At 41.3% G+C, this 24,115-nt stretch overlaps 2 protein-coding genes across 3 annotated transcripts in view; one reads left to right on the plus strand and one right to left on the minus strand.

Moving 5' to 3' along the window:
* Positions 1 to 2,537: 2,537 nt before the first annotated feature.
* Positions 2,538 to 4,249, minus strand: LOC144517232 (uncharacterized). Its single transcript, XM_078249219.1, has one exon. It carries the CDS (start codon positions 3,777 to 3,779, stop codon positions 3,063 to 3,065), a length of 717 nt encoding a protein of 238 aa, XP_078105345.1. The 5' UTR covers positions 3,780 to 4,249; the 3' UTR covers positions 2,538 to 3,062.
* Positions 4,250 to 7,138: 2,889 nt separating this feature from the next.
* nisch (nischarin) overlaps positions 7,139 to 24,115 on the plus strand; it is a 40,135-nt gene continuing 23,158 nt past the window's right edge. Inside the window, exons 1-13 of one of the 2 annotated variants that reach the window (XM_078249216.1) lie at positions 7,141 to 7,431; positions 8,912 to 8,995; positions 9,971 to 10,153; positions 12,830 to 12,878; positions 14,197 to 14,360; positions 14,481 to 14,576; positions 16,658 to 16,753; positions 16,843 to 16,995; positions 17,493 to 17,561; positions 18,661 to 18,846; positions 19,230 to 19,358; positions 20,515 to 20,628; positions 23,906 to 24,083. In XM_078249216.1, coding sequence (XP_078105342.1) covers positions 7,351 to 7,431; positions 8,912 to 8,995; positions 9,971 to 10,153; positions 12,830 to 12,878; positions 14,197 to 14,360; positions 14,481 to 14,576; positions 16,658 to 16,753; positions 16,843 to 16,995; positions 17,493 to 17,561; positions 18,661 to 18,846; positions 19,230 to 19,358; positions 20,515 to 20,628; positions 23,906 to 24,083 — 1,582 coding nt within the window. In that variant the 5' untranslated portion in view covers positions 7,141 to 7,350. Of the gene's footprint in view, positions 7,432 to 8,911; positions 8,996 to 9,970; positions 10,154 to 12,829; positions 12,879 to 14,196; positions 14,361 to 14,480; positions 14,577 to 16,657; positions 16,754 to 16,842; positions 16,996 to 17,492; positions 17,562 to 18,660; positions 18,847 to 19,229; positions 19,359 to 20,514; positions 20,629 to 23,905; positions 24,084 to 24,115 lie in introns of both variants that reach the window. The other variant, XM_078249217.1, reaches the window with a different exon arrangement.

Here is a 24,115-nt window from a genome sequence, read left to right on the forward strand (position 1 = left end):
GACCCATCTGTGTATCCATTGTGTTCACCATGGTGGTAGAATTTAGCCATGATGCTAGTATGCCGGGCCCTACCAGAGATCGACAGATCAATCTTAATTTATTTTCAATAACTAATCAGCATGCAAGGCCTGTCAAGACGGTGGATTTTACACTGGTGCACAAGACCAAATTGAGTGACTACATGTGAAACATAACATTACACTCTATTGTGTTTGGAATACTTTGCAGTAAAAATTTGAATGATAAATAACACAGCTCAGCAAACTTTTTCCAGCTGTGTTCCAGCATAATCTGTTCATCTGGAACCATGCTCGGGACCGTAACACCTACACCTTTTTTAATTGTCTGTGCTGTCTGTAGCTACTAGTGCACCCTCACTTATTTTAGATGACAACAGCTAAAAATGTGGAAACAGGAGCTACAGTAGATGCAATAGAGACAACAGAGACCAAGAGACAACAGAGACCAAACAACAGTGACCTACCACGGCAAGGCACTGAACACTTTGTTTGATAAGATAACAAAAACTGTGCAAACACTGTAGGTTAGTGTGACTGTGTGTTCTTATCGTAACCTCAGTATGGATTTCACCCATGAATGTATAATAAGAACTGGATACAGCGTTCAAGGCAGAGCCCCGTTCATTCCTATGAGTTACTCAGTGGCGCATGAAGCCAAAAAGGTTCAATTACTGTCTAAAATTACCCGGATGATTGGCATCGGCACTGTTTCCGCATTGTGCGGACCATAGAGCAGGCGCACTAGAGACTTCAGCCGGCCAAGATGGCTATTCCAGTTAAACGCTTTGCTTACTCGTATGAGGATTAAATAAATGAATCTCAAAAAAAATTATCCACTGATTTACGGACGTCTCTTTCTAGTAAGTCTATGGCAAAATACTTCTTGGGCCAGAGAGCATCACACGATGGACACGGAAGTTGCAATTCCACCGTTTGGCCACTATGTCTATTTAGCTTCAAAGCCCGGCACACTTCCTCTGGGCCTGATTTCAACCATTCCAACTGAATAGATAAGCTGATCTACAGGTCAAAGGTCAATCTGAGCAGGTTAGACCTGCTGCTGGCATGACGTCACTTCTTACCACATATGTTTGTTCTCACGCTTGTGACACATAGGATTTTATTTGCATAAAGGGCCATCCACACCAAGAACAATAACGATAAATATATAGTTTAAAAAAAGATATAGACTCTGCAGCATGCTGAAAACGTATGAGAAGACTTTGTGAATGCAATTTGTATTCCCTCCAAAACTTTATATTTTAGGAGATTTTAAGGTATTAATGATCAGACAACAAGAGGCACTCGGAGAGCTTCTTTTTCAGGACTGGATGAGGAGTTAGGAGAGGTTGCTGCTCATACTGTATGTATATATATATATATATATATATATATATATATATATATATATAAATGTTTAAGTAAAAGGATAAGATGGAAGCACATGATTGACTTTCATTTCCTTGTGGGAGAAATGCTTTTTTACTTAAAATGAAGGCATTACAACATGTCTCTCTATTATACAGTTTACCAGCCAGCCTAAAAACTTCTACGTCTGTAGTCGCTGCTCTCTCACTTTGAATCGCAGAATAATAGATGTTATAAATCAGAGTGAGGAACATCTATTCCCTGCCTGTTCCTCACACTTTGACCATTATTAGTTTATGACACACTAACACAAAGAGGCTTATGTTTCCTCCCTGCCCGTCTTAAGTGGGTGTGACCCACGGATGTATAATAATAACGGTGTGACTAGCCCACGTCACGTTATGTAATCCACTTCAACTGCTCGCCATGCAGGAACACAGTGTTTCTCCCTCCATGCTGCTTTAATGGCCTTCTAAAATTTCTGAATAGAAAAAAACCTGTTTCTTTAGTTGCAGTTATGTTTGAGACACTAGGAGTGCATTACGAGTTTTTAAAAACAGATGTAAACACTTTTTATTAAAGGAAATGGAAGTAGAGATTTGCACATGAATTCATGTATTTAATGTCTTAGTTGTACTATTTGTATAATGAGTAATACCCATGGTAATTAAGTCTGCATGTCATTCCGACACTAGCAGTCTAAGTTGATAACATGATTTTGGGTGGACAGGACCACAATGGAAAGTTATATTAACCTGAAACAGTTAGCGTTTTAATCTTGTGTTATGCTTCAATTTAATCTTTGTCTGTGCGTGTTGGTTTGTGGCAGAATAAAATCAAGTCTATGTTATATATTAATATATCTATAGTACAACCTAAAAAGTGCTTAAATGCTTATTTCTGCACTTATATTTTTAATGCTATATTTCTTTAATATGTTTTTCTCTACTGCTCGTGTCTTTTTCTTGCTGCTGCTCTCACATATTGCCATGTGGCCTGTTGTTTTAATGCATATGAGCGACACTGGCTATTTATTTGTATGTGGTTTCACTGTGCATTATTCACTCTGAGCTAATACATTGACCATGATAACTTTTGTAAAAAAAAGTAATTCAAACTCATATATCCACAAAGACAATTAGCCCATGTTACATTAATGAGATATTTATTTGTGTTTATTTTTATTCTGTACAATAAAAAGCCTTTTTGTTAATGACAGTCTGCTTCAGCCAATCATCTGCAGCCTAATCCAGCCAGCTCAATGCCGATTGGCCTTGTGGGCTCACTCCCACCACCCAACCCATCTCCCTTTGTGTGCAGCAACAACAACAGAAAGGCAGCACTTTACAGCACTCTGACACATTTTACATGACCAAACATGAACTGTAAAAAATATCCATCTTAATAATGAGATAATTTCACTCACATGGCATCTTGAAAAAAGATGAACTAAGGCATAACCTGCATGGGTAGCTTATGAAGAAAATGACACTTTAAAAAAATATGTTTTGAAAAGTTTCTTCTGGTGGAAAATAACATATAACATTTTAAGGCTAAATGACTTGATAGGATGGATATTTTATTTTATTTCCCGTGAACATGAAGCAGAACAAACCTGACCCCGTTCAGTCTGAGGTTCGAGTTGCACACTGCTGAGAACAAAAAGTTTGCCTTCAGGGTGTCAGGATGTCACAGAACTCAACAAAGTCCCTCTGCATGAAATTCTGGCTCTGAATCAGGTCATCTTCAGAGGGGAAATATTGCATGCTGTCCTCCTGCAGACGCAGACTGTCCTCCGGCAGACGCAGACTGTCCTCCGGCAGACGCAGACTGTCATCCGGCAGACGCAGACTGTCATCCTGCAGACTGTCGTCGTGCAGTACCAGAATCTGTCCTGGTGGCGCCGTTGAGCCGTGTGGGTTGGGACTGTCCAAGAGGGCTCCTCTTGCATTCTCCAGGACGCCCAGGTATGAGTCCATGTCTGTGAGCTCCACCTCGCTGTCGGAGCAGCTGCCGCTGTCGCTCCCCACTGAGTCGGAGCGCATATGCAGCATCTGGTACTTCTCGTGCATTAGAAACTGGTTGGTGTTCTTGGGGGCCCGCATCCCCCTCGCTCTGTTTCCTTTGACGTTAACGGGCCGGAGGGACATCACCGGCCTCTGGAAGTGTTGTGGCTGAGGGTAATGATGAGGACGATGACGTTGAGGGTGCTGGTGGTGGTGGTGATTGCGCCCTTTTGGCCACCCTCCCCTTCCTGTCCTCCGGCCCTGCAGGCGCCCCCTGCAGCTCTTGGACCAGCCGTGTTTCCTACGAATGGAAGGGTCCCTCTCTGGAGCCTCTTTCCCATCCTGCTGCTGCCAGCTCCTCCTGCACATCATCTCTGAGAGCATTTTTCTTGTCTTTCTTGCAGTCACCTCCCTTCCTCCCTGCTGCTCTCCTTCACATCCCTGCTCGGTGGCCCACACAACAAAGAGAGGCTGGTGTCTGTTTTTCTGGCTCAGGTCACAAAAGACCCTCTCTCTCTCTCAGTCTACCTTTTCACTATTATTTCGCGTTTTTTCTTGACCTCTGGCTTTGGCTGATGCATCGCCTGCTCTTCCTCCCCCTTGCAGCAGCAGCTTGCCTGCTCGGTTGGCTCACTGTCACGCCCTCTTCTGTCTCTCTAATCTCTATTGTTAACCTCTCTGAAAGTCCAATTAGCTTCTTACAGCTCTGATTAGTGAACTGCAATGAGCTGTTTAAGGGGTTTGAAGCTTACTCTAGTTGACTTAAAAGCTATATATATTTTTTTTTTCTCAGTTTAAGGCCCGCAAGTGCAGTGTACTCAGCTCTGACCAGCACGGACTGTGGCTCTGCCTTCCTCTCCCAGCCTGGATAAAGAGCTGGAAGGATCCATTCACAGGTTTAACAGAAGGAGGGGGGTGTGTCAGGGTTAGCAGGGTTGTCTACTGCCGATTAATAACATTGTAATATGACAGATGTCTATAAAATATTGCCTTCACCTACTTATGTGTATAAAATTTTTATAATCTATATGTCGGCCTGCAGGTGCCTTAAATTGTGTTGTCGTGGTGATAAGAATTAGGACACTCCCTGCCAGCAAGATGGTTCCCTCCGCTTCGGTTTTAGCAGCTGAAATCTGATCCACAGCTGCTGCTGTTACTGCCCGCCCCTCTGACAACAGAAACAACGTACAGCACGTACAGCCCAACACAACACAACAACCAGCAGCAGCACTGGGGCACGAGGACAGTGTAAGTTACTGTAATATTAGTAACAGTGGCTAGTTATTGTGTCATGCACATACAAGTACCATACCCACATGGACTTATAAAACACTGAAACTACTGTTACAGTGGTTAACATGTTCTTAAATACAACATTTATAGCAAACAAAGAACAATTGTCTTCTAAAATCTGCCACAAAAAAAGGTTCTCTTCCTAAAACACGACTCAAGTTTAAAGCCATGCTACCAACATGGCTCTATGGCAATTTCATTCAGTATGTCTACCACTTTGGTCAAGACTAAAATATGTAAACAAATACTCGATTCATATAAAATCGTATACAGAGATTGATGGTCCCCAGACAATGCACCCTACTGACTTTAATCCCGTATTTTCATCTAGTGCCACCGTGAAGTTCACATTTTTCATTTTAGTGAAAAATCATAACTATTCGATGGATTGCTATGAAATTTGGTTCAGACATTCACGTCCCACTTAGCATGAATTGTATAGCAGCTTTGTGGTCCCTTGACTTTGCATCTTGTGCCATCATCAGGTTAAACTTTTTTTATTTAGTGCTTTGGTAGCCAATTCCTGCTAAACTAATGACGTTCTTATATCAGCCTGAGCTGCACTTTGTGTTTAATGCTAATAGGCAAATGTTAGCATGCTGACATGGTAAACTAAGATGGTGAACATGGTGATCATTATGCCTGCTAAACATCAGCATGTTAGCATTGTCATTGTGTGCATGTTAGCATGCTGTCCTTAGCATTTAGCTCAAAGTACTGTTGTGTCTGAGTACAGCCTACAGTTAGTCTTATTTATAATAATCCAACCAGAAGAATTAATCAGAAATAAAGGACATTTACTAAAAACAGCCCCTTAATCAATATAAGCAATAAAACATGAACTTTGTCTTCAATGTCACTTAAATGACATAACAAAGAACACCCCCTAGAGAGACCCTCGAACCTGATATTACTGTCTGCTTCCTGCAGCTACTATGAGCACAACTATTTCTGTTGTTACAATTCAGTTCAGTTCTACAGTATGTAGGTCAATGACACAACATATGTAGTATATAGGTTGGCAGGTGCACTAGTGACCCCAAGTGGCTGTGATGTAAATTACACAGAACAGTTTGAAGCAGAAGGAGGGGGTTTAGTAGCCTGACAAGCCAGACCCACATCAAGATGTTGGGTCTGGGAACTCACCATTGGCAGGGCTCAATCCGAGGGGCGGGATATACGGTTGTCTTTCATATTCCCTCTGCATTCATAGCCAACCAGAGCAACGCTAGTTGATAGATTAAACTTTTGGTATCCGGTCGGCAAAACTCCGAACACATCGTCCTTTTTTAAGAATGACTTCAGTGCTTAACTCCAAGTCTTCCAGAGTCGCGGCCAAAGCCGATTCGAAAGACAGCGACCATCTTCTTTGTTTTCAAGTAGCAGGGAATTCACGCGGAACCGTCGCAACTCTGCCGTCCTTATGTTAAGCCCGCCCACTGACTCTATACATGATGTGATTGGCCTGACCAGAGTTTGGTTTTTCCAGCTCGCAAGCCAACAGAGAGTTGCTAGACTGACCCTGGCTGCAAATTACATTAGCTGCCGCTAGGGTGCGTCTACATTTCTAGGCTAGGGGTTTAGTGTTGTTTCCTGCTTTCCAACAAAATTATGAATAGAAGAAACTCATTTTCTATAATTAAATTCTTACAACTAGTGTTGCTTAAAATGTAAAAAAAAATATATAATGATATAATACAATATATAAAAGGGTTAAACACTAATTGTAAAAAAAAGAAAAGTAGACCAAGTAAATAAATCAAACAAATTTATAACATACAAAACTGTAATGACATAAAGGTGTGGCTATTACTGACATACTTAACATATCCTTTGATGAGGATATCATCTTAATGTAAGAGTTCATATAGTTACACAAATATACATTAAAGCTTGGTTTTACTATTTCAAACTATTTGTGTAGAAAGAATTTGCAACAGAATATTTCTACTAACTGTGGTATTGCTACTTTTACTTTAATAAAATATCGGGGCGCTTCTTCCACAACTGCCTTGGTTCAGCTGACTCTCATGTTGGTAAAATATGATCTTACTTTAATCTTCATTTTTTTTTTTTTTAAAGAGACCTATCTGTGTCTCGAATGCTCCCAGTTACTGAAACGGATTTGTACATTTGTTGGCCATTTGGTCAATTAGTCACACCACTCCTCACACATAGACGTATTAAGTTTGTTACCTCAGACTGTATCTATTCTACCACTGCCACCAGCTGCTATTAATAAACAAAATCCTAATGCTCACGATAAATATTTGAAAGATGAGACATGTATCTATTATCGGACAGAGATCGTGGAACGATGATGAATGTTTGTCCTTTTACTCTTTGTTTTCAGTTATATTTGACCGTTATTATACGAGTAGTCTACCGACTCATATAATGTTCGTATGTGTTATAAAACACTCAACAAAAAACATTTTTTTCCTGAAACGAAAACGTTGTGAAAAAAAAAGCTGTCATAGAAGAACTGTACATAAAGTTTGAGCATTTTGAAAGCAGTCAGCTGCCTTCGTTCGGCATCACAACAAACATGGCGTCAGGAGGCGGCTAACTGAGAAGAAAAGCTGGGGATCCTCCAAAGCCAATTTGATTAAGAGTTGTATTGCTAAATAACAGATAACATTTGCTTCAGCTCGATTTCAAGATGGACTCCGCCCCGTATCCAGAGGAGGTTTCGGAGAGGAAAGTGTGTGTTGTCGGGTCGGAGCTGGTGGAAAACTACACTGTAAGTTACGTCCGGGTACCTCTAGCCTAGCGACAGTTAGCTAAGCTAGCTCGTAGCTACCCTTAGCTTCAGGTCTGTCAAAGTGACAGTGAGTTAATGTTGAAGAAATTGCTCCATCAGTGCAATAAATAAAGTGTTCAGTTATTTTACGCTTTTGGTCAGTCGTTAGGTCTTTATGTTCCTAACCCTGGACTAAAAACAACGACAAAACTGACAAGCTACCTGCTAACTGCCATTATACAATTTTTTGTTTTCCTAGGACTGCGAGGGCATGAACCGCCCTACTCTCCCTCTGATTGGCTAGCACTCGCTGCCTACTCTGGTTGATTAGTAGGTTTAGGCAAGATGATTTGGGTAAGCCAATCAAAGACAGAGGAGGGCGGGACCGGGACATGCTTTCGACCTCCTGGGAAAAAAAAAAATACTCGCCTGCCGTGCTAACGGAGCTGTCGGAGTATTCACAAAGGTGACAGACCTGACAGCACACTGCAAATTTTTATTTCTGATAAAATATGATATTTCATGTCTATGTGTTGTAAAGCTCGCACTGTTACGTGATCGTTCACCCCCATTGATGAATGGGTCACCCATAGACTGCAAAAATAAGGGTTTATCCGTCCCATTATTTATTTTTTGACACTTATATATTTTAGTAGATATTTTTTATGTCAAAAACAATAGTAGAGAACAGCAACATCATTTGCAGGCACGATGGCATTCACAATATCGAGATAACAAACTCTGTAACCTATAGAGAGTTTGGGGAACTCTCTCACCAAACACATCTGCGACTGCACCAATCTGTCCATCACAAGTCAAAACCTTCCTTTTTTAGAGCTTTGAGTGTTATAAATTAAAACAGATTATTAATATTGTATAATTTTCTTTTCTTTCCTTAAATTTAAACACATTTTCATGGAAGCAACTTTCGTCCAGGAAAAGCCAAAAACGATTCAGTTAGGTATAATAATTTCTAGGGGATTCCAAATTATGACTTTCATTAATTATGAGAGGAGTCAAGATTTCGACTTTCTAATTGACAGAGTCAAAACAGTTTAGACCTATTTGTTTAAGCATTGTTGAATGGAGCCCAAGATCTGAGATTTTCATTGCCAGCGACTGCTTCTTTGCAATGTTGTGCATATTACAATAAATAACTTGAATTATGAGGGTTCATGAGGGTCAGGTTCACCGCTGACCTTAGGCATTAGCTCAATGTCTGCTTCCTGGAACGGTTCTTGAGTTTTTAGCACATGGAGCTGCATAGAGATGGTTCAACTGTTAATCACATGACCTAAGTATGAAACTTAGTTCACCTTAGCAGGTGGTTGCATATAGGAGGAGATGGTTCAAATATGGTATTCGGTCTTTCTCTATTTAATTATTGGAGAATCCATGCAGCTCAGTAAGCAGTTCTTTAATTCAGATTCAGATTTTAATACAGGTTGTAATCACTAAGTGTCCTGCTGTGCTGGTTCAGGTCTATATCATCGAGGTGTTGGATGGAGAGCACAGATGGACTGTGAAGCACCGCTACAGTGATTTCCACGACCTCCACGAGAAGGTAGGTCAGCAGTGATTCATCTGCGTTGTGATAGGCAGGATCACTTTCACCAAAACATATTTTGTAGTCCGTCCAGGTAAACTAACAGCAGAACAAATGGGTTTCTGTTTTGAATTCAGTCTGGCGCTGTGATGCATGCAAGTAGTGTTTTTTTACTGAGTGAATGTTCAAAGCAACCATATGTAATTATAATAATTCTATATAATTATTAGAGATGCACAAAATTGTATTTTAGGGCCAATAACTAACTTGCAATTGGAAAAATGTAAAGAGGACAATGAACACCTTTTCTGATTATATTTTCCAACTGTCAATACAACCTTTGCAAACAATTTGTAGTTACCATAAGAATGGGTGTTTTTACTGACATCCTTCTTTATCTTGCATTTGATAACAAGCAGCAATGCAGCTGGTATGTTAATTTACTCACCTGTGTGGCATTATACTTATTATACCTATACTCACAATCGTAAAGGAACCACACCCCACAGCTGTTGTAAGAAAAGGCTCCACATAATTTGACGCAATGGCCACAGATATTACAGATATTGTGCATCCCCACTCAGTAATAACCATAATGCATTAAGTCATAGATGCACCACATGTGAGTGCATTATTGCACAACTTTGATTAAAAAAAAATGTTACTGACTCAGTGTTGACTGTGATTGATAGCAATCCTCACTGTGTTTACACTTCTTATGTCCAGAAAATGGAGTAATAATACTAATAAAATAAATAAATAAATAAAATAGTTTATACAATGGTAAAAATGTCCATCACAGTGTTCTAGAGGTTAAGGTCTTCAAATGGCTCTTTTTGTCTGATGAACAGTCTAGATCCCAAAGATATTCAGTTTACAATTGTATAAAACCGAGAAATGCAGCAAATCTTCACATCGGCGAAGCCGCACCCAGGCAGTGTTTGGCGTTTTTGCTTAATAACGTAATGTTTTATCCTGTGTGTTTCCCTCCAGCTGACGGCGGAGAAGAAGGTGGACCGACGGCTGCTTCCTCCAAAGAAGATGCTGGGGAAGAACTCAAAGAGTCTGGTGGAGCGGCGGCAGAAAGAGCTGGAGCTCTACCTGCAGACGCTGCTGCTGCAGTTCCCACAGGCCACCCCGACTCCGCTCGCATGCTTCCTGCACTTTCACCTCTATGTGAGTACATCAGAGGCTCCTACAACCTCTGCACATGCACAGTAACCTGTTCAGGTGCCTCAGACTTCTAGTACTACACCTGATAGTGCTCAGCCGGCTGGTACTTCAATCATATAAAGAGGAAAATATAAGATGTGGTCATGTATACGCTCAGATACTGCAACCAGCGGGTACGCTTCATGGCCAAAAGTATGTAGACTGGTGACCACTGCAGCTGTATGTATGTTACAATTGGAACATTTGACATTTTAAACTATAGGCATTAATCTACTGCTATAGCCTGGCTCCAGGGATCTGCTCCCCTTAAGCCACAAGAGTATAAATTAGGTCCAACACTGATGTTGGGTGATCAGGTCTGGCAATCAGTCAGTGTTCCAGTTCATCCCAAGTTCTTCCACACCCAGCTGGGGAAACCATTTCTTTATGGAGTTGGCTTTGTGCACGGAGGCTTTGTGATGTTGAAACAGGAAATTGCCTTCCCCAAACTGTTGACACAACAGTACAAAAGTAGTAAGTACAATACAGTGTTTCCCACAGGTTGAGAATTTACTTGTGGTGGTGGGTGGCGCGGGATGTTACGGCACGGTGGTGATGGCTGGGTTCAGTAATAAACTAGTCAAACAAGGGTTTATGAACTATTTACTGAAAACAATTTTTTTAATTTAACCTTTATTTAACCAGGTAGGCCGTTGAGAACAGGTTCTCATTTGCAACGACGACCTGGCCAAGAGAAGCATAAGCGTGCAAGACAATATACAGTTTCACATACAATAAAATACAAGAAAACAGAATACAATAGGCTACATAAAGTGCAGATTAGGTAGGCATTACAAAACCGGCGCGAAGGGATTTGTAAGTAAGTCGGACGATATGCGAAAGTGATAAGGTAATAATATACAGTAAGTGCAAGTTGTGGTCTAGTTAGTAATGTAAGTCAGTGATAACACAATACGTATGAATAGACAGTCTGTATAAAATGTTAAATGTAGTGAAGAGTCAATATACAGTTAGTGCAAAAAGTGGTCTAGGTTCTAATGTAGATCAGGAATTACACAATATGCATGAATAGACAGACTGTATACATGTTGAAAGAGTCAATGTAAATATGAATTGACATACTATATAAAAATGCTGAAATGTGGTAAAGAGTCGATGTACAGTTAGTGCAGAAATTGTGGTCTAGGTAGAGATGTAGATCAGTATGATAATGACGACAGCATTAACAGGTAATTTAGAAAGGAAGAACCATTTACATGTTAAACAAATCAAACTAAAAGATGATACAGATGACGTGTAGCCATGATGTGCTTTGTCAGTTAAATCTGGTTGGTTTGTCATAAATGTTGTGGTTCAGCAGATAAAATACCTGATTACCCGGAGCCCAAATGTTATATGTATTAACAACCTTAATACTATACTATGATCCATACATAAAGTTACATGTTATTATAAATCTCAACACTGTCTCCTAACTCCCGTTAAATCATATAGTAAGTTACTAGTTAATTCTTAATGATGCCAACCATTCGCTGGTTGCTGCTTGTCCAACGTAAGGATTTGCGGCTTTTCACTGTTTTTATATATAATTGTAAACTAATATGTTTGGGTTGTGGACTGTTGGTCTGAGAAAAAGAGCCACATGAAGCTGTGAACTCTGGAGAATTGTGATTATTGTTTCACTGTTTTCAGACATTTTTTTTTTATTTTTATAAATGACAGATTAACTCAACATTTGTATCTAGTTAATTGTCTTGTCCCAGGTTGAGAAGCGCTGCTTCAGGCCGGGGTTAGCAGTAGTTTAAAGGAACATGCCGACTTATTGGGACTTGAGCTTATTCACCGTATCCCCCCCCCACCCCCACCGCTAGCCTCACTTAGCACAGATCCTGGAGGTAACTGGCTCCATCTAGCCTACTGCTCCCAATAAGTGACAAAGTAACGCCAACATTTTCCTATGTACATGTTGTGATTTGTATAGTCACAGCGTGTATAAATAACAAGGTCACACTGTACTAACCAGGCTAGCGGTGGGTGTATCAGACAGAGTTATGACACACACGGAGATGAGAAGGGTATGTATGGACTTATCTAACTCTGGGGGATACGGTGAATAAGTTAAAGTCCCAATAAGTCGGCGTGTTCCTTTTAAGGCTTTGTGATGTCCGTGACTGTGATCATATGATGATCCATACAACAGCCGACCAGTGTTGTGTGCAGAGTAAACAGCTGATTAAAAAAAAAAAAAAACCCTCTCATGTGACATGAGATGATCAACACGTGTCTGTTACAGACAAGTTAGAAAACACTTATATTGTTGTTTCTTTAATCCGCTGAATTACTGCTGCAGGTGTTGCACCGGGCCCTGTTCTTCAAATACTGTTGAACTAATTCCAGGCTAGCATGATGTTATAAAGCTAAAATGATCCTGATAATTCTTAACCAGTCACAGTTAGAGGTTTGATTTGTTAATCTCGGATGTTGCGCTGACAAAACAGTTTGGTAAAAAACCTTTTTAAAGAAAGGCAACATTGAACATCAGTTGAGTTGAAACTATGACCAGCTGTCTGCTGAGCAGTGAAGAGATACGATTATTTAACTCCACAGTCTACAAGCTTAACTGTTTAACTGTATTTTGAAGTGAATCCAGTTTTTTCACAAACTCTTTGTCTCTTTCAGGAGATCAACGGCATCACAGCAGCTCTGGCTGAGGAGTTGTTCCATAAAGGTTAGCTTCCTTTCTGATCTTTGACCTCTCCTCTCATTTAGAGTTGCTACAACTGTGTTAACAATTAATGAAACTCTTTAGTGGAGTGGTGTGCTTCCACTCTGTGTAGGCTTTCTCCCTCTAGTTATAACTTATATCTGTTTATAAAACACCATTAAAGAGATCCCTAGATATGTAGAGACCTCTACATATGTGCGCCTGCTCTACCAACTGAGCTAACCCGGCCACAGAAGCCAAACAATCTTTGACTTGTTTGTGAAGGCAAGGTGCCCTTCCTGCAATAGATCAACGATATCACTAGGAAGGTAATCGAGAAGAGGTTGCCATATATTATAAAAAAACATTGTTGTTAACCTTTGAAATAGTGCTAAGATGTTCCATAGGAAAAACCTTAAATGTTTCTCTGTACCATTGTGTAACTGAGAGGGGCTTCTCCTGAATCCACTGGAACAGAATACATCTCTTTGCTAAAGTTTTTGTTTTTTGGTTGCATAGAACCCTAAAATACTTAAATACCAGTTTTTAGGGATTGACTGATATGGATTTTTTTATTGCCGATACCGATTTTTATTATTATTTTATTTTTATTTTTTTTCTTCTTCTTCATCAGCCTTAGCCGATGACCGATACGGGCTGCCGATTTTCTTGAGCCGATACTGCTTTTGCTCCCTCAATTTACACAAAATGTAAACCCTGCCACACTGGATTTGTTTTCGGAATCTGCTCTGCAATTTCTTTAAAAATAATAAACAAAAACACAGATCTGTGTCACTTCTGCAATCATCTTACATTCATATCACCCAAATGATGTGTGCAATGCGCATCATATGGATGGGTGCACTGCATATGGTTAACTGTGCAAGGGTAAAAGGCTTTCATCAACATCTACAACGCAGCCTGGATGATGCATTGCTTGCTGACATTATAAGACAAGATATAATCAGGTCATCACAAAATGTCCTTTGTCAACACATTTAAATAATTGCCGGGAAAAAACTATCGGCGAATGCAGCAGCCGCGTATCGGCCAATGCCGATACACGTAAAAATGCAAATATCGGCCCGATATATCGGCCAGCCGTTAAAATCGGTCTATCGCTACCAGTTTTAATAGTTTATGATCTGTTGCAGCTGAATCGTGCGACTCTCAGCTGCTGCATCCATCCAGTTTCCTCAAAAGAATTGTTAAAGTTTCATCTCTCCTTTGCCAACTACAGTTGATGTTATACAACCAAATATAACTTGATGAAACTGATAAAATCTTGTACTGTGCAGTGCGCACTATCTGACCAACCACTGGATGTCTGTGTGTGTTGTAGGTGAGCAGTTGCTGCAGGCCGGCGAGGTGTTTTCTCTGCAGCCTTTGCAGCTTTACTCCGTCTCCCAGCAGCTACGTCTGGCCAAACCAACCTGCTGTAACGGAGACGCCAAGACCGACCTGGGACACATCCTCGACTTCACCTGCAGGCTGCGATACCTGAAGGTCCCTCACCACCTTTTATTTAATTCAAATCCCCATCGTACAGTTTAATGTTGGGTCCTGACTTCCCTTTCAGGAGCTGATGTGGTGAATGTTCTCACTGGTTCTGTCTCTGTTGGTCAGATGTCTGGTACCAGAGGCCCAGTAGGGACCAGCAACATCCAGGAGAGCAGTCTCCCCTTCGACCTGTCCGTTTTCAAATCACTGCTGCAGATAGAGGTAACTGTCTGTCTGTGTCCCTGTCCGTCTCTCCTGGAAATACTCTTCTCTGTACACATGTAGAATCAACGGTGTAAACCCATTTACACCAAACTATGGTCCCAGGTTACTGCCTGGTCACACCAGTTAGTAGCACATTTAATTAGACACTGCAGGGTTAAATAAAATTGGGTGGTGAATTACAGCTAATATGATCATTGACTCCATTTTGGACTATCCAGCCCTTTGTTCCCTCAAAGGTCAGTGCTGGCAAGACGGTTTGTGGTTGGCACACAGTGCCACTCAGTGTGTCAAAGTTCACCAATGCTTAACACAAGAATACTCTGTGTGGATTAGGGGTGGGACTAAATATCGATACGGCAATATATCGTTCTCCTTCTACGTGCGATACGTGAATCGATACGCTGGCGCCAAATATCGATATTTCAATTAATAAAATAAGGCGCTCTGAATAGATTGCTTCATGGCCCCTCAACACATGAATGAGGGAAACTTGAACATAAAGTTAATTGTTCTGTTTCCTAACAGTTTGGACTTGGCAGTGAATAAAGAGAGATAAACCTGCACTTAACCTTTTCACAGGCATTTGGTATTCATAGTTAGACCAATATTGTGATTAGGGTTGGGCATCGAGAACTGATTCCTACTTGGAATCGTTTCAAAAATTCCGATTCCAGTGGAATCGTTTCTTTATTGGAATCGTTTGGAGGATTTGGTTTCAAATCTGATCATTTAACATGCGCAACTTTTGGTTTCCGAAGCGGCCAGGCGCTTGTTGTGTTGCAGCCTTGGAGCACAGTAAGAGGCGCTCTGGTGTGGCTTTATTTTACGTTGAAAAAGCCCGGTAAAACTGCAACCCACCATTGAATCAAAATAAAACTTTCCTCGTATTTGTGAAATAAGCATGTGACCCGTTTCAACTCCACCCCTCAAAGAATCGGAATCGAGAATCGATAAGAACCGGAATCGAAAGGAAGAATCGGAATTGGAATCAGAACTGTTAAAATCCAAACGATGCCCAACCCTAATTGTAATGTAGCATTATAGGATTGTCTAGCAATATCTTAATTATCGCAAAATTGCTGTATGGTGATATTATCGGTATCATGAGCCATGTATCGTGAGTTTCCCTGTGATTTCCACCCCTAGCGTGGATCTACTTTGCCTCCACAATTTAAATATAAATAGATTTATTTCTGACGTTATATAAATGCTGGTGTGAGCAGGCACTTAAGCAATGTTCACACAGACCCAGGTTTGCAGCTGTTTCACATCGTTGGTGTTGCTAAAAGCGGGTGGGGCAGGAAATAGCATGGGTAGAGTTGTAAACATAAATTGCCGGAGCTAGCAGGCTACCAACCTAAAGGTCAATTGCTGTTGCAGTGTTGCATGTCACTCCCCTGTCAAACACTAACGGAGGAGACACATTCATTTCATCACGATAACACAAATGCTGCCAGCTAAGGTGCTCAGCTGCAATGAAATGAAATGTATCTGAGGTATTGTATAGAAGTAAGATAAGACAAGCCTTTATTGTCTCCTTAAGAGAAATTTGTCTTGGGCGGTCGAGAAAAAACAAAAATGGTGACACATCGCACATAAACACACAATAGTCTCATACAAATGCAATCAGCTACAGTTAACATTCAATAAACCTCACACAAGATCCCTCTACCCCACCACACACACACACACACACACACGCATTCACTATCAAATCAAAAATATTGCAACAATGCCCTACCAGATATTGCACATTCTTCGCTAACCATAATGTTGAGTACTGCAAAGATTATACTAAAACTCAGCACATTCAAGCGCCCCTCCACGCGCGCACGCACAAAAGCGGCACAAACAAGAATTTATACCTGTTCAGCTTGCAATTTGGTAACCTCTACAATTAATTATGTAATCATGTCATGTTCTCGTGAGTATGTTCCTATAACAGTACTGATGGGAACAAACTGAACTTTTCAGAAATTAATTTGAAACCTGCCAAAATATGGATAATAACTTCTCTCGCTCTCTCTCTCTCTCTCTCTCTCTCTCTCTCTCTCTCTCTCTCTCTCGCTCTCTCTCAGATCAGTGAGTGCAGCTCTCAGCAGATTGGAGGTCTGTCGTTTCTGAGGTCCAGTCTGGAAACTCTAAGTATCCACCACTCCACAGAAACTATGATGGTGCGGTTTAGATTAGATCCTTCTCTGTTGTGTTTAGCCAGTCTTGCATGTTGTGTACTGATGCGTGTGTTATTTCTGGCATCCTCCAGTCAATCCTTGTCCCAGAGGCGAGCGAGTTCTCACAGTGGGAGGCCGAGGGGGCCGAGTCTGGCTGTCCCGTAACCGCCGTCATCCCCTTGTGGAGAAACCTGACCACACTGGACATGAGCCACAACGGCATCAGCACCATCGACAGCTCAGTGGTGAGACAGGCCCACCAAACCTAAACAAAGTGTTAAAATAAAATGGTTTAAAGTCCCCCTCCACTCAAACATTTTTTTAGGTCACCTAAAATGTCTAATATTTACTTTATTGACTTGCATCTGTGCAAAGTTTGTCAGTAGAGAATGTCTGTGCACTTCGCTGAAATCTGAGATTCAAACGTATCCTGAGCAAGCTTGATTAGGCACGTCACTAATGCGTAAACCAGCTGCTGTCTAATATGCAAAAGCCAGCTAAATACATTTTCCAAGCCTGGAAAAGCTGTTTAAAAATAATGGTTAAATAATGATGCTAAGTCCATCATATTTGTAAAACTTACTGAATATATATTTGGAAAATGTTATGAACCAAGTCAGCTAAAACTCTGTAAGAGTATACAGTAATATTAATTTAAGTTATCTTCTGTAAAATGCAAAGCAGTTGTGTCAGGTCATCAATTTGTGTTGTTGTTTAATATCTGAGTATTTCTCTTTTGTAGAAACTGATCCCGAAGGTGGAGTTTCTGGATCTGAGCCACAACCAGCTGTCCACAGTGGAAAACCTCCAGGTATGTGACAGCGTAATGAAGACCATGAACACACATTAAACTGCTGAGTTTAATGTGAAACTAACTAGTTGCAACATAGTTAGTGCTGACTTCACACTCATACCTAGGATCAGATAGATAGATGGATGGATGGATGGATGGATGGATGGATAGATAGATAGATAGATAGATAGATAGATAGATATTGATTGATCGATCCCAAAAATGGGAAATTACAGTGTTACAGCAGCAAAATATCAGTCACACAGCACAGAATATACATGTAATCCAGTCCCTCCAGAAAAACGTGATTATGCGATCGCATAATTCAATGCATAATCAGCCAAAGTCCGCATATTTATGCGGGGGCCGCATTTTTTCAAATACGCCGCCCTTCCGCGCAAAATATGGGGGCTTGCATGATTTCATAATCCCCGCATTTTCGTTGCAAAAAAGCCACACATATCTTAGCAGAAAGTTGAAAAATTCTGCGTTTACTTCACGCAAGAGCAGCCATTTTCCCCTGTTGCCATGGGAACGTTATGAAGTGACATAATTACGCGACGTGAACATCATCGAAAAGCTGCAAACCCCGCGATGAAGCCATGATAAAACCGCAGTTTTTGCAAGTTCCCGCAATTTCATCGCATAAAATTGCATAAATATCTCTCATATTCCATCGCATTTTTTAAGAAAACGTGCCGCATAATCAAGGATTTTTGCCCGCAACAATCACAAAAAAAAACATTTCCTTGAAGGACTGGAAATACTAGGATACAATATACATGAAATAATAGGATACAATATACATTCATACAATATACCCTTACAACACGTGAGGTAACTGGTATGCATCACTCCCTGTGTTTGTGACACAGGTCGTATCTGAATTGTCATGACTAGGGATCAACCCGTGTTGACTGGCTTGGTTCGATTTGACAAAAGAAGGGTTGAACAGGAGTCAGATAGTTCTGGACCGACCCAGGTCATTGGTGTGAAAGAGGCATTACCCTCCGCCGCTGCAACAGACAGCTGGCCCTAACAGCTGCAGTTAGACAGCCCTACAGATGTGTAGTTCGATATTAACAGTAGCACTGAGGTCACTGTCCTGTGTTTGCAGCACCTGTACAATCTGGTCCACGTGGATCTGTCCTACAACAGTCTACGGGTCCTGGAAGCTGCTCACACCCGTCTGGGCAACATCAAAACCCTGAGCCTGGCTGGCAACCAGCTGGACCAACTGACCGGCCTCACCAAGCTCTACTCTCTGGTCAACCTGGACCTCAGCCACAACCAGCTGGCCCAGGTAATCCCAGCGTGGATGTCCTGATGCTCCAGTGGTCAAAGTGACATGACCACATACAGGAAATCTTTCTTTTTATACTTAGTTGTAAGAGTACAAAAGATAAATGTCCTGGATAGTTTTTTGCATTAAAAGAAATGAAAATGATCACTCACAAAAGGTATTAAATATGCTATTCCCAAGGAAATGCATAAATACTTAAATTATTGGAACGACCAACAAGTGGATCAAGTGTCCCTCATCTTATTCTTTTCTCATTTTACCGTCAACTCTACAACACACACTGTGTGGAAAAACGCCCAACCATAACTCATGGGAAAATTTAACGAGGGAGTCAGTGGAGATTGACTTGGGTTTTTTTGTGGGGCTTGCGTGTTTGTTCTCAGTTGGAGGAGATCAGGAACATCGGCCTTCTGCCCTGTCTGGAAAAACTCAACCTGTCCAGTAACCCCATGTGCATCATCCCAGACTACAGAACCAAAGTCCTGGCCCAGTTTGGAGACCGTGCAGCAGAGGTACACCACCAAAACCACTACACTGTTAAAGGGGAACTATGCAGTTTTAGCTTAATTTACCTTAACTGAACAACTTCGGAGTCATTGGAATGGTTATATGACTTTTTTTTGGGTTGAATGGTGGTCATCTCGCTTCCCCCTAGCGCCTGTGAGCTGAAAAACCACCCTTGCAACTTTGGGCCGGCAGGCCACCGGCCTCGGCCTCAGGAAGTATCACGTGATATCAGGTCTCGCGATTTAACGAAGTGCTTCACGGCACTGCACACATACAGGAACCGGCTAGCTATATGAACAAGGTAGCGATGGAGTTTTTCACACTATCATCATGGCTGAGCCGGCAAAAAAGAAGCAGAAAGCTAGGAAAGCATTGTCGGAGGAACAGAGAAAGAGGAGACAGCAGACTTACCGAGCAAGTTTTTACAGTGTTGCCAAATATCTATTCCGAAGCTATAGGGGGAGTTTTATAGAGAAACCTGCGAGCAAACAGCGAAGAAATTGCCAAAACTGCACAGCGCCCCTTTAATACTGTACTACTACTACTATCACTTTGACAGCAGACAACAGCACCAAATGGTTTTTTCTAGCTGTACTGTTACTGTTGCTTTAGTCTATATCCTTGACGTTCCACTTCCGGGATTGCTCCGTTGCCGCCAGAAATTCCGCCAGATGTCACTCTTTTCAGCTGGATGTCCGTTACCTTGTGTTTGGTTTGTGTTGGCATTCTAAACTCCGGTGGATTTCTGAGGACTATGGTTAACTGCTCCTCAGATAAATCCAGGTAAATCCAGACAGCTAGCTAGACTATCTGTCCAATCTGAGTTTTCTGTTGCACGACTAAAACAACTTTTGAACTACACATGTTCCACCAAAACAAGTTCCTTCCCTAGGCTATTTAGCAGCGGCACGTTTTACTCCGCGAGATTATATTAATATTAGCGAGACTACTGTTGCTTGTACTGCTAATATTGCCACTGCACAGGTAAACAACCCCCACCACCACCCTGCTAGAATCTGCTCATACTTCTACTGGTAGTACTACTCGTGTATCAATATTACTGCTGCCACTGTTTATGTTACTTCAGCTATTGCTATTAATATTATTGAGTCTACTTTTAAAAAAAAAAAAAAAAAAACTGTCTTCTCTCTGCGTCTTCAGGTTTGTCTGGACGGTAACTTGACGACCGAGAAGGAGCTGGACACAGTGGAAGTGTTGAAAGCCATTCAGAAAGCCAAAGAAGTCAAAGACAGGATGAGCAGTGGCGACAAGAAGGTACGTTCTGTTGCACCGAATCATCCAGCAGGAGGCAGTATCAAACCAGCTTGTACGGTAACATTGTCAGTATTTATGTCTGTTATATTGACATACTGTTTGCACTTGAAAGATGAATAAATAGTTTAGAAATGTTGGATTAGGTCAGAGTTTAGAAAATGTATGTTTCATGTAAATAAGTCATTTTTGAATCTCTTTTAGGACTGTGAAATAGCAGAGCTTTAAAGCTATAGTGCACAACGTCCGTTGTATTCAAGCCATCGCCAAATAAGTTGATACAAAGCTAATTAAGCCTATCAGCTCCGTAAAACTCACTCTGTATTTCTCAGTATGGCTGTGTTTACAAAAGGGTGTAGTCCGGCAACATTCGTGCGAAGAAGCTTGAGTGATGTGTTTTATGTCACTGCTGAGAAAGAATAACAGCAGCATTCAGCTTTGGAGACAAAGAGGACATAACAATTACAAGATAATTACCTCTTCTGAAGAGTCCATCATGTTTCTAATCCTCTGTGTTAGCAACTGTGTAGTCTTTATCTATGACGTTCCACTTCCGGGATTGCTCCGGTCCTGCCGGAAATTCCACCGGATGTCCCTCTTTTTAGGCCGGGTGTCCGTCACCTTCCGCTTTCTTTGTGTTGGCGTTCTAAACTCCGGTGGATTTCTGAGGACTATGGTTAACTACTCCTCAGATCTCTGCAGGGTAAATCCAGACAGCTAGCTAGACTATCTGTCCAATCTGAGTTTTCTGTTGCACGACTAAAACAACTTTTGAACGTACACGTTCCACCAAAACAAATTCCCTCCCGAGGCTGTTTTGCAGAGGCACCGTTGCTCCGTCTGGCGCATAACTCCGCCCAAGACGATTGTGATTGGTTTAAAGAAATGCCAATAAACCAGAGCTGTTTTTTCTCCTATCCTGTAATGCTGTGTGGACTAGCCAGACCCTCCTCCACAGTGCTTTGGAGATAGTTCTGGCAATGCAAGACTAGCAACTGCGTGGAGGAGGGGTGGGGGGGGGGTGCGCGATCACCGAAGGCTTGCGTCATGTGGATACTCCGACAGTGTTGTTGTCATTACTTAGAATTCCACACGGGGGAGACAGAAACTACGCACTATAGCTTTAAACTAGACTGTTTACTTTTATCAACAGCGCTGAATATCACATTTCAACATTATCCGAGGAAATAATCCTATGTTGTGCACTAATTTGACTCCTGAGACTTTGACCTTTTGAACTCTCATGAGTCAATCTTGAACTCCAAACACTAACAAACTGTTGAATGTTACATCTTTGTCAGTCGTACTCTGTAGTCATAGTTTCCAAATGAATTAACACAGAAACCTTCTGCAGTGGTTTTATAATTCTAACCTGATTATAGACCAAGCAGAGATCACCACAGTTAGATGTGATTAATAATGAATGTAATAACTAATAAATCTCCGAATCCTGGAGAGTGTGCACATCAGCAGCAGAGGTAAGATATAATACAAAAACAGCCAATAAAGCTGAGCGTGTAAGCATGATTATGTGTGTGAGGTTGTAATCTTATTTGGAAACAAAAAATGCACCAAAATAAACAGATCTGTGAAGTTTGTGAGCTTAACATTGTCTGCAGAGTTTGCAGTTGTGCATTTTCTGTTAATGTGTAGAACATATTTTGTGGACCTTTTTTTGTTTTTAAACTTTTTTTGCTATGAAAACATCAGAAGATATTTTTGGCAAACTGTTTTCCTCCTGCAGAGGAAGCTTGTAAGTTGTATGCTCAAGGTGTCCAAAAAAGAAAACTTCCTGTTTGGAAGTCCAAAGCCTCTCTCCACAACGCGTACCTCCTATGGCGCCATTTTGATGCTAACAAGCACTCACCCGCCGTTAGCATTCCATTGACTGCCATTCATTTTGGCGCCACTTTGACAGCTAATAACTTTACATCTGAAGCGTTTAAAGACTCTATTTGTCCATTGTTTATGTCTAAAGAAACACAACAATGTATAAAAGGCTCTATTACCTTGTACCTCACGTTATGGCTCCGTAGCAGACGTTTTTGTAAAAATAGGCTAACGATTGTGTCATAACCACGCGACTTACTGTCACATAGTAGAGGAATTACCGTATAGTACAGGAGAAGCTCGCAGGCAGTTTTGACTTACATTAGCTGTTTAAGTTTAATTACTAATGTTAACTAGCATTTTAGTTAGCAATAATTAGCCTGTGTCCATGTTATCTCCTTACATATACCTACGCTCTCCATCTCTGCAAGATTGGGAATGATTGAGATTTCTCTTGGCACAGCTACCAGAAGACTTACAACTTTCAGACACGTTGGTCACGTCACGTTTACGTCGTCTAGCTCAGTTTGCAACTGCGCAGTAATGCTCGGCGCTCACCGGAAAAGTGCTTCTAATAGCCTTCACTGGTCTCCGTCCAGAGCAATGGGATCTGTTGCTCCATTTCTTTAACTGTCTATGGTGGCCATTCAGAGCTCTGGAACCAGACTACAAAGACAAATCAAAATGTAGCCAAATTTATTTTAGTTAGGCTTTCATTTATTATTCATGAATTGCATCTGTATACGCCAGTGAAGTTTAAAAAAAGCCATATTTAGAGGCTTAAATACTCTTGCGTTTGTAACAAAAAAAGGCTTAGCAAAGGATCATTACTGAGCATGTTAGGCCTTGATCTTAAAACGTTTTTCAACTCCCATGCATACTAAATAATCTGAATCCAACATTTAAGCTGCATGTTGGTCATCTTTCAATCAGAATGATTGAAACTAAAAGTGCCTTCATGCTGAAGACAGGACGCCAACACCGAAAGAGGTCATTGTATTCGGGCTTGTGAAATACTGTCTCCTGAACACAAACCTTTCTGCTGAAGGAAACTGTTGACCACAAATGTTGTCAACATGTTCAAAAAAGCAAAATATTGCAGCTTTTTCACAGATTTCTGCACATTTACAGATTAAAACTACAAAACCTGTCAGAGTAAGACGGTTACGTTTACACTTTGGACACACAGATTTAGCTGTTGAACTTCACAGTTTGGTGTTGGACTAGTGCAATTTGTTTTCTTAGTTTTTTTGTTTCCATATATAAAGAGCAGGCCTGTCTCTTTATAAAAGGCTAAAAAGCAGTGGTAAGATGTCTTCAAAACCCTCGACTGAGTGTTCCTCTGCTGCTGATGGTGCTGCTGCTCGTTGCAGGTTTTGGGATGTGATCTGGTTAATGATGTAGGTGATGCTTCTCTCTGAAGGCTTCCTCCTCTCTGTCCTCTCGTCAGATCAGTGAGGAGACCAGGCTGTCTGCTGCTGCACCTCCTCACCTCTCCTCTTCCTCTCCCCCCTCCTCTTCCTCCTTCTGCTCCTCTGCTGTCTCTCCTCCTGCTGTCACCTCCTCCTCCTCCTCTACCTCCTCCCCCTCTTCCTGTCCGGTCCAGCAGGCTGCCTGCCCCAGCCAAGGTAATCATGTATGCATCAGGCTGTGCAGGGCT

Source organism: Sander vitreus, chromosome 4, assembly GCF_031162955.1.
Source record: "Sander vitreus isolate 19-12246 chromosome 4, sanVit1, whole genome shotgun sequence".
In the NCBI taxonomy this organism is placed as follows: Eukaryota; Metazoa; Chordata; class Actinopteri; order Perciformes; family Percidae; genus Sander; species Sander vitreus.

What these genes read in the sequence shown, in the direction of transcription:
- LOC144517232 (XM_078249219.1), bottom strand. Translation starts at nt 3,779, where the DNA reads ATGCTCTCAGAGATGATGTGCAGGAGGAGCTGGCAGCAGCAGGATGGG.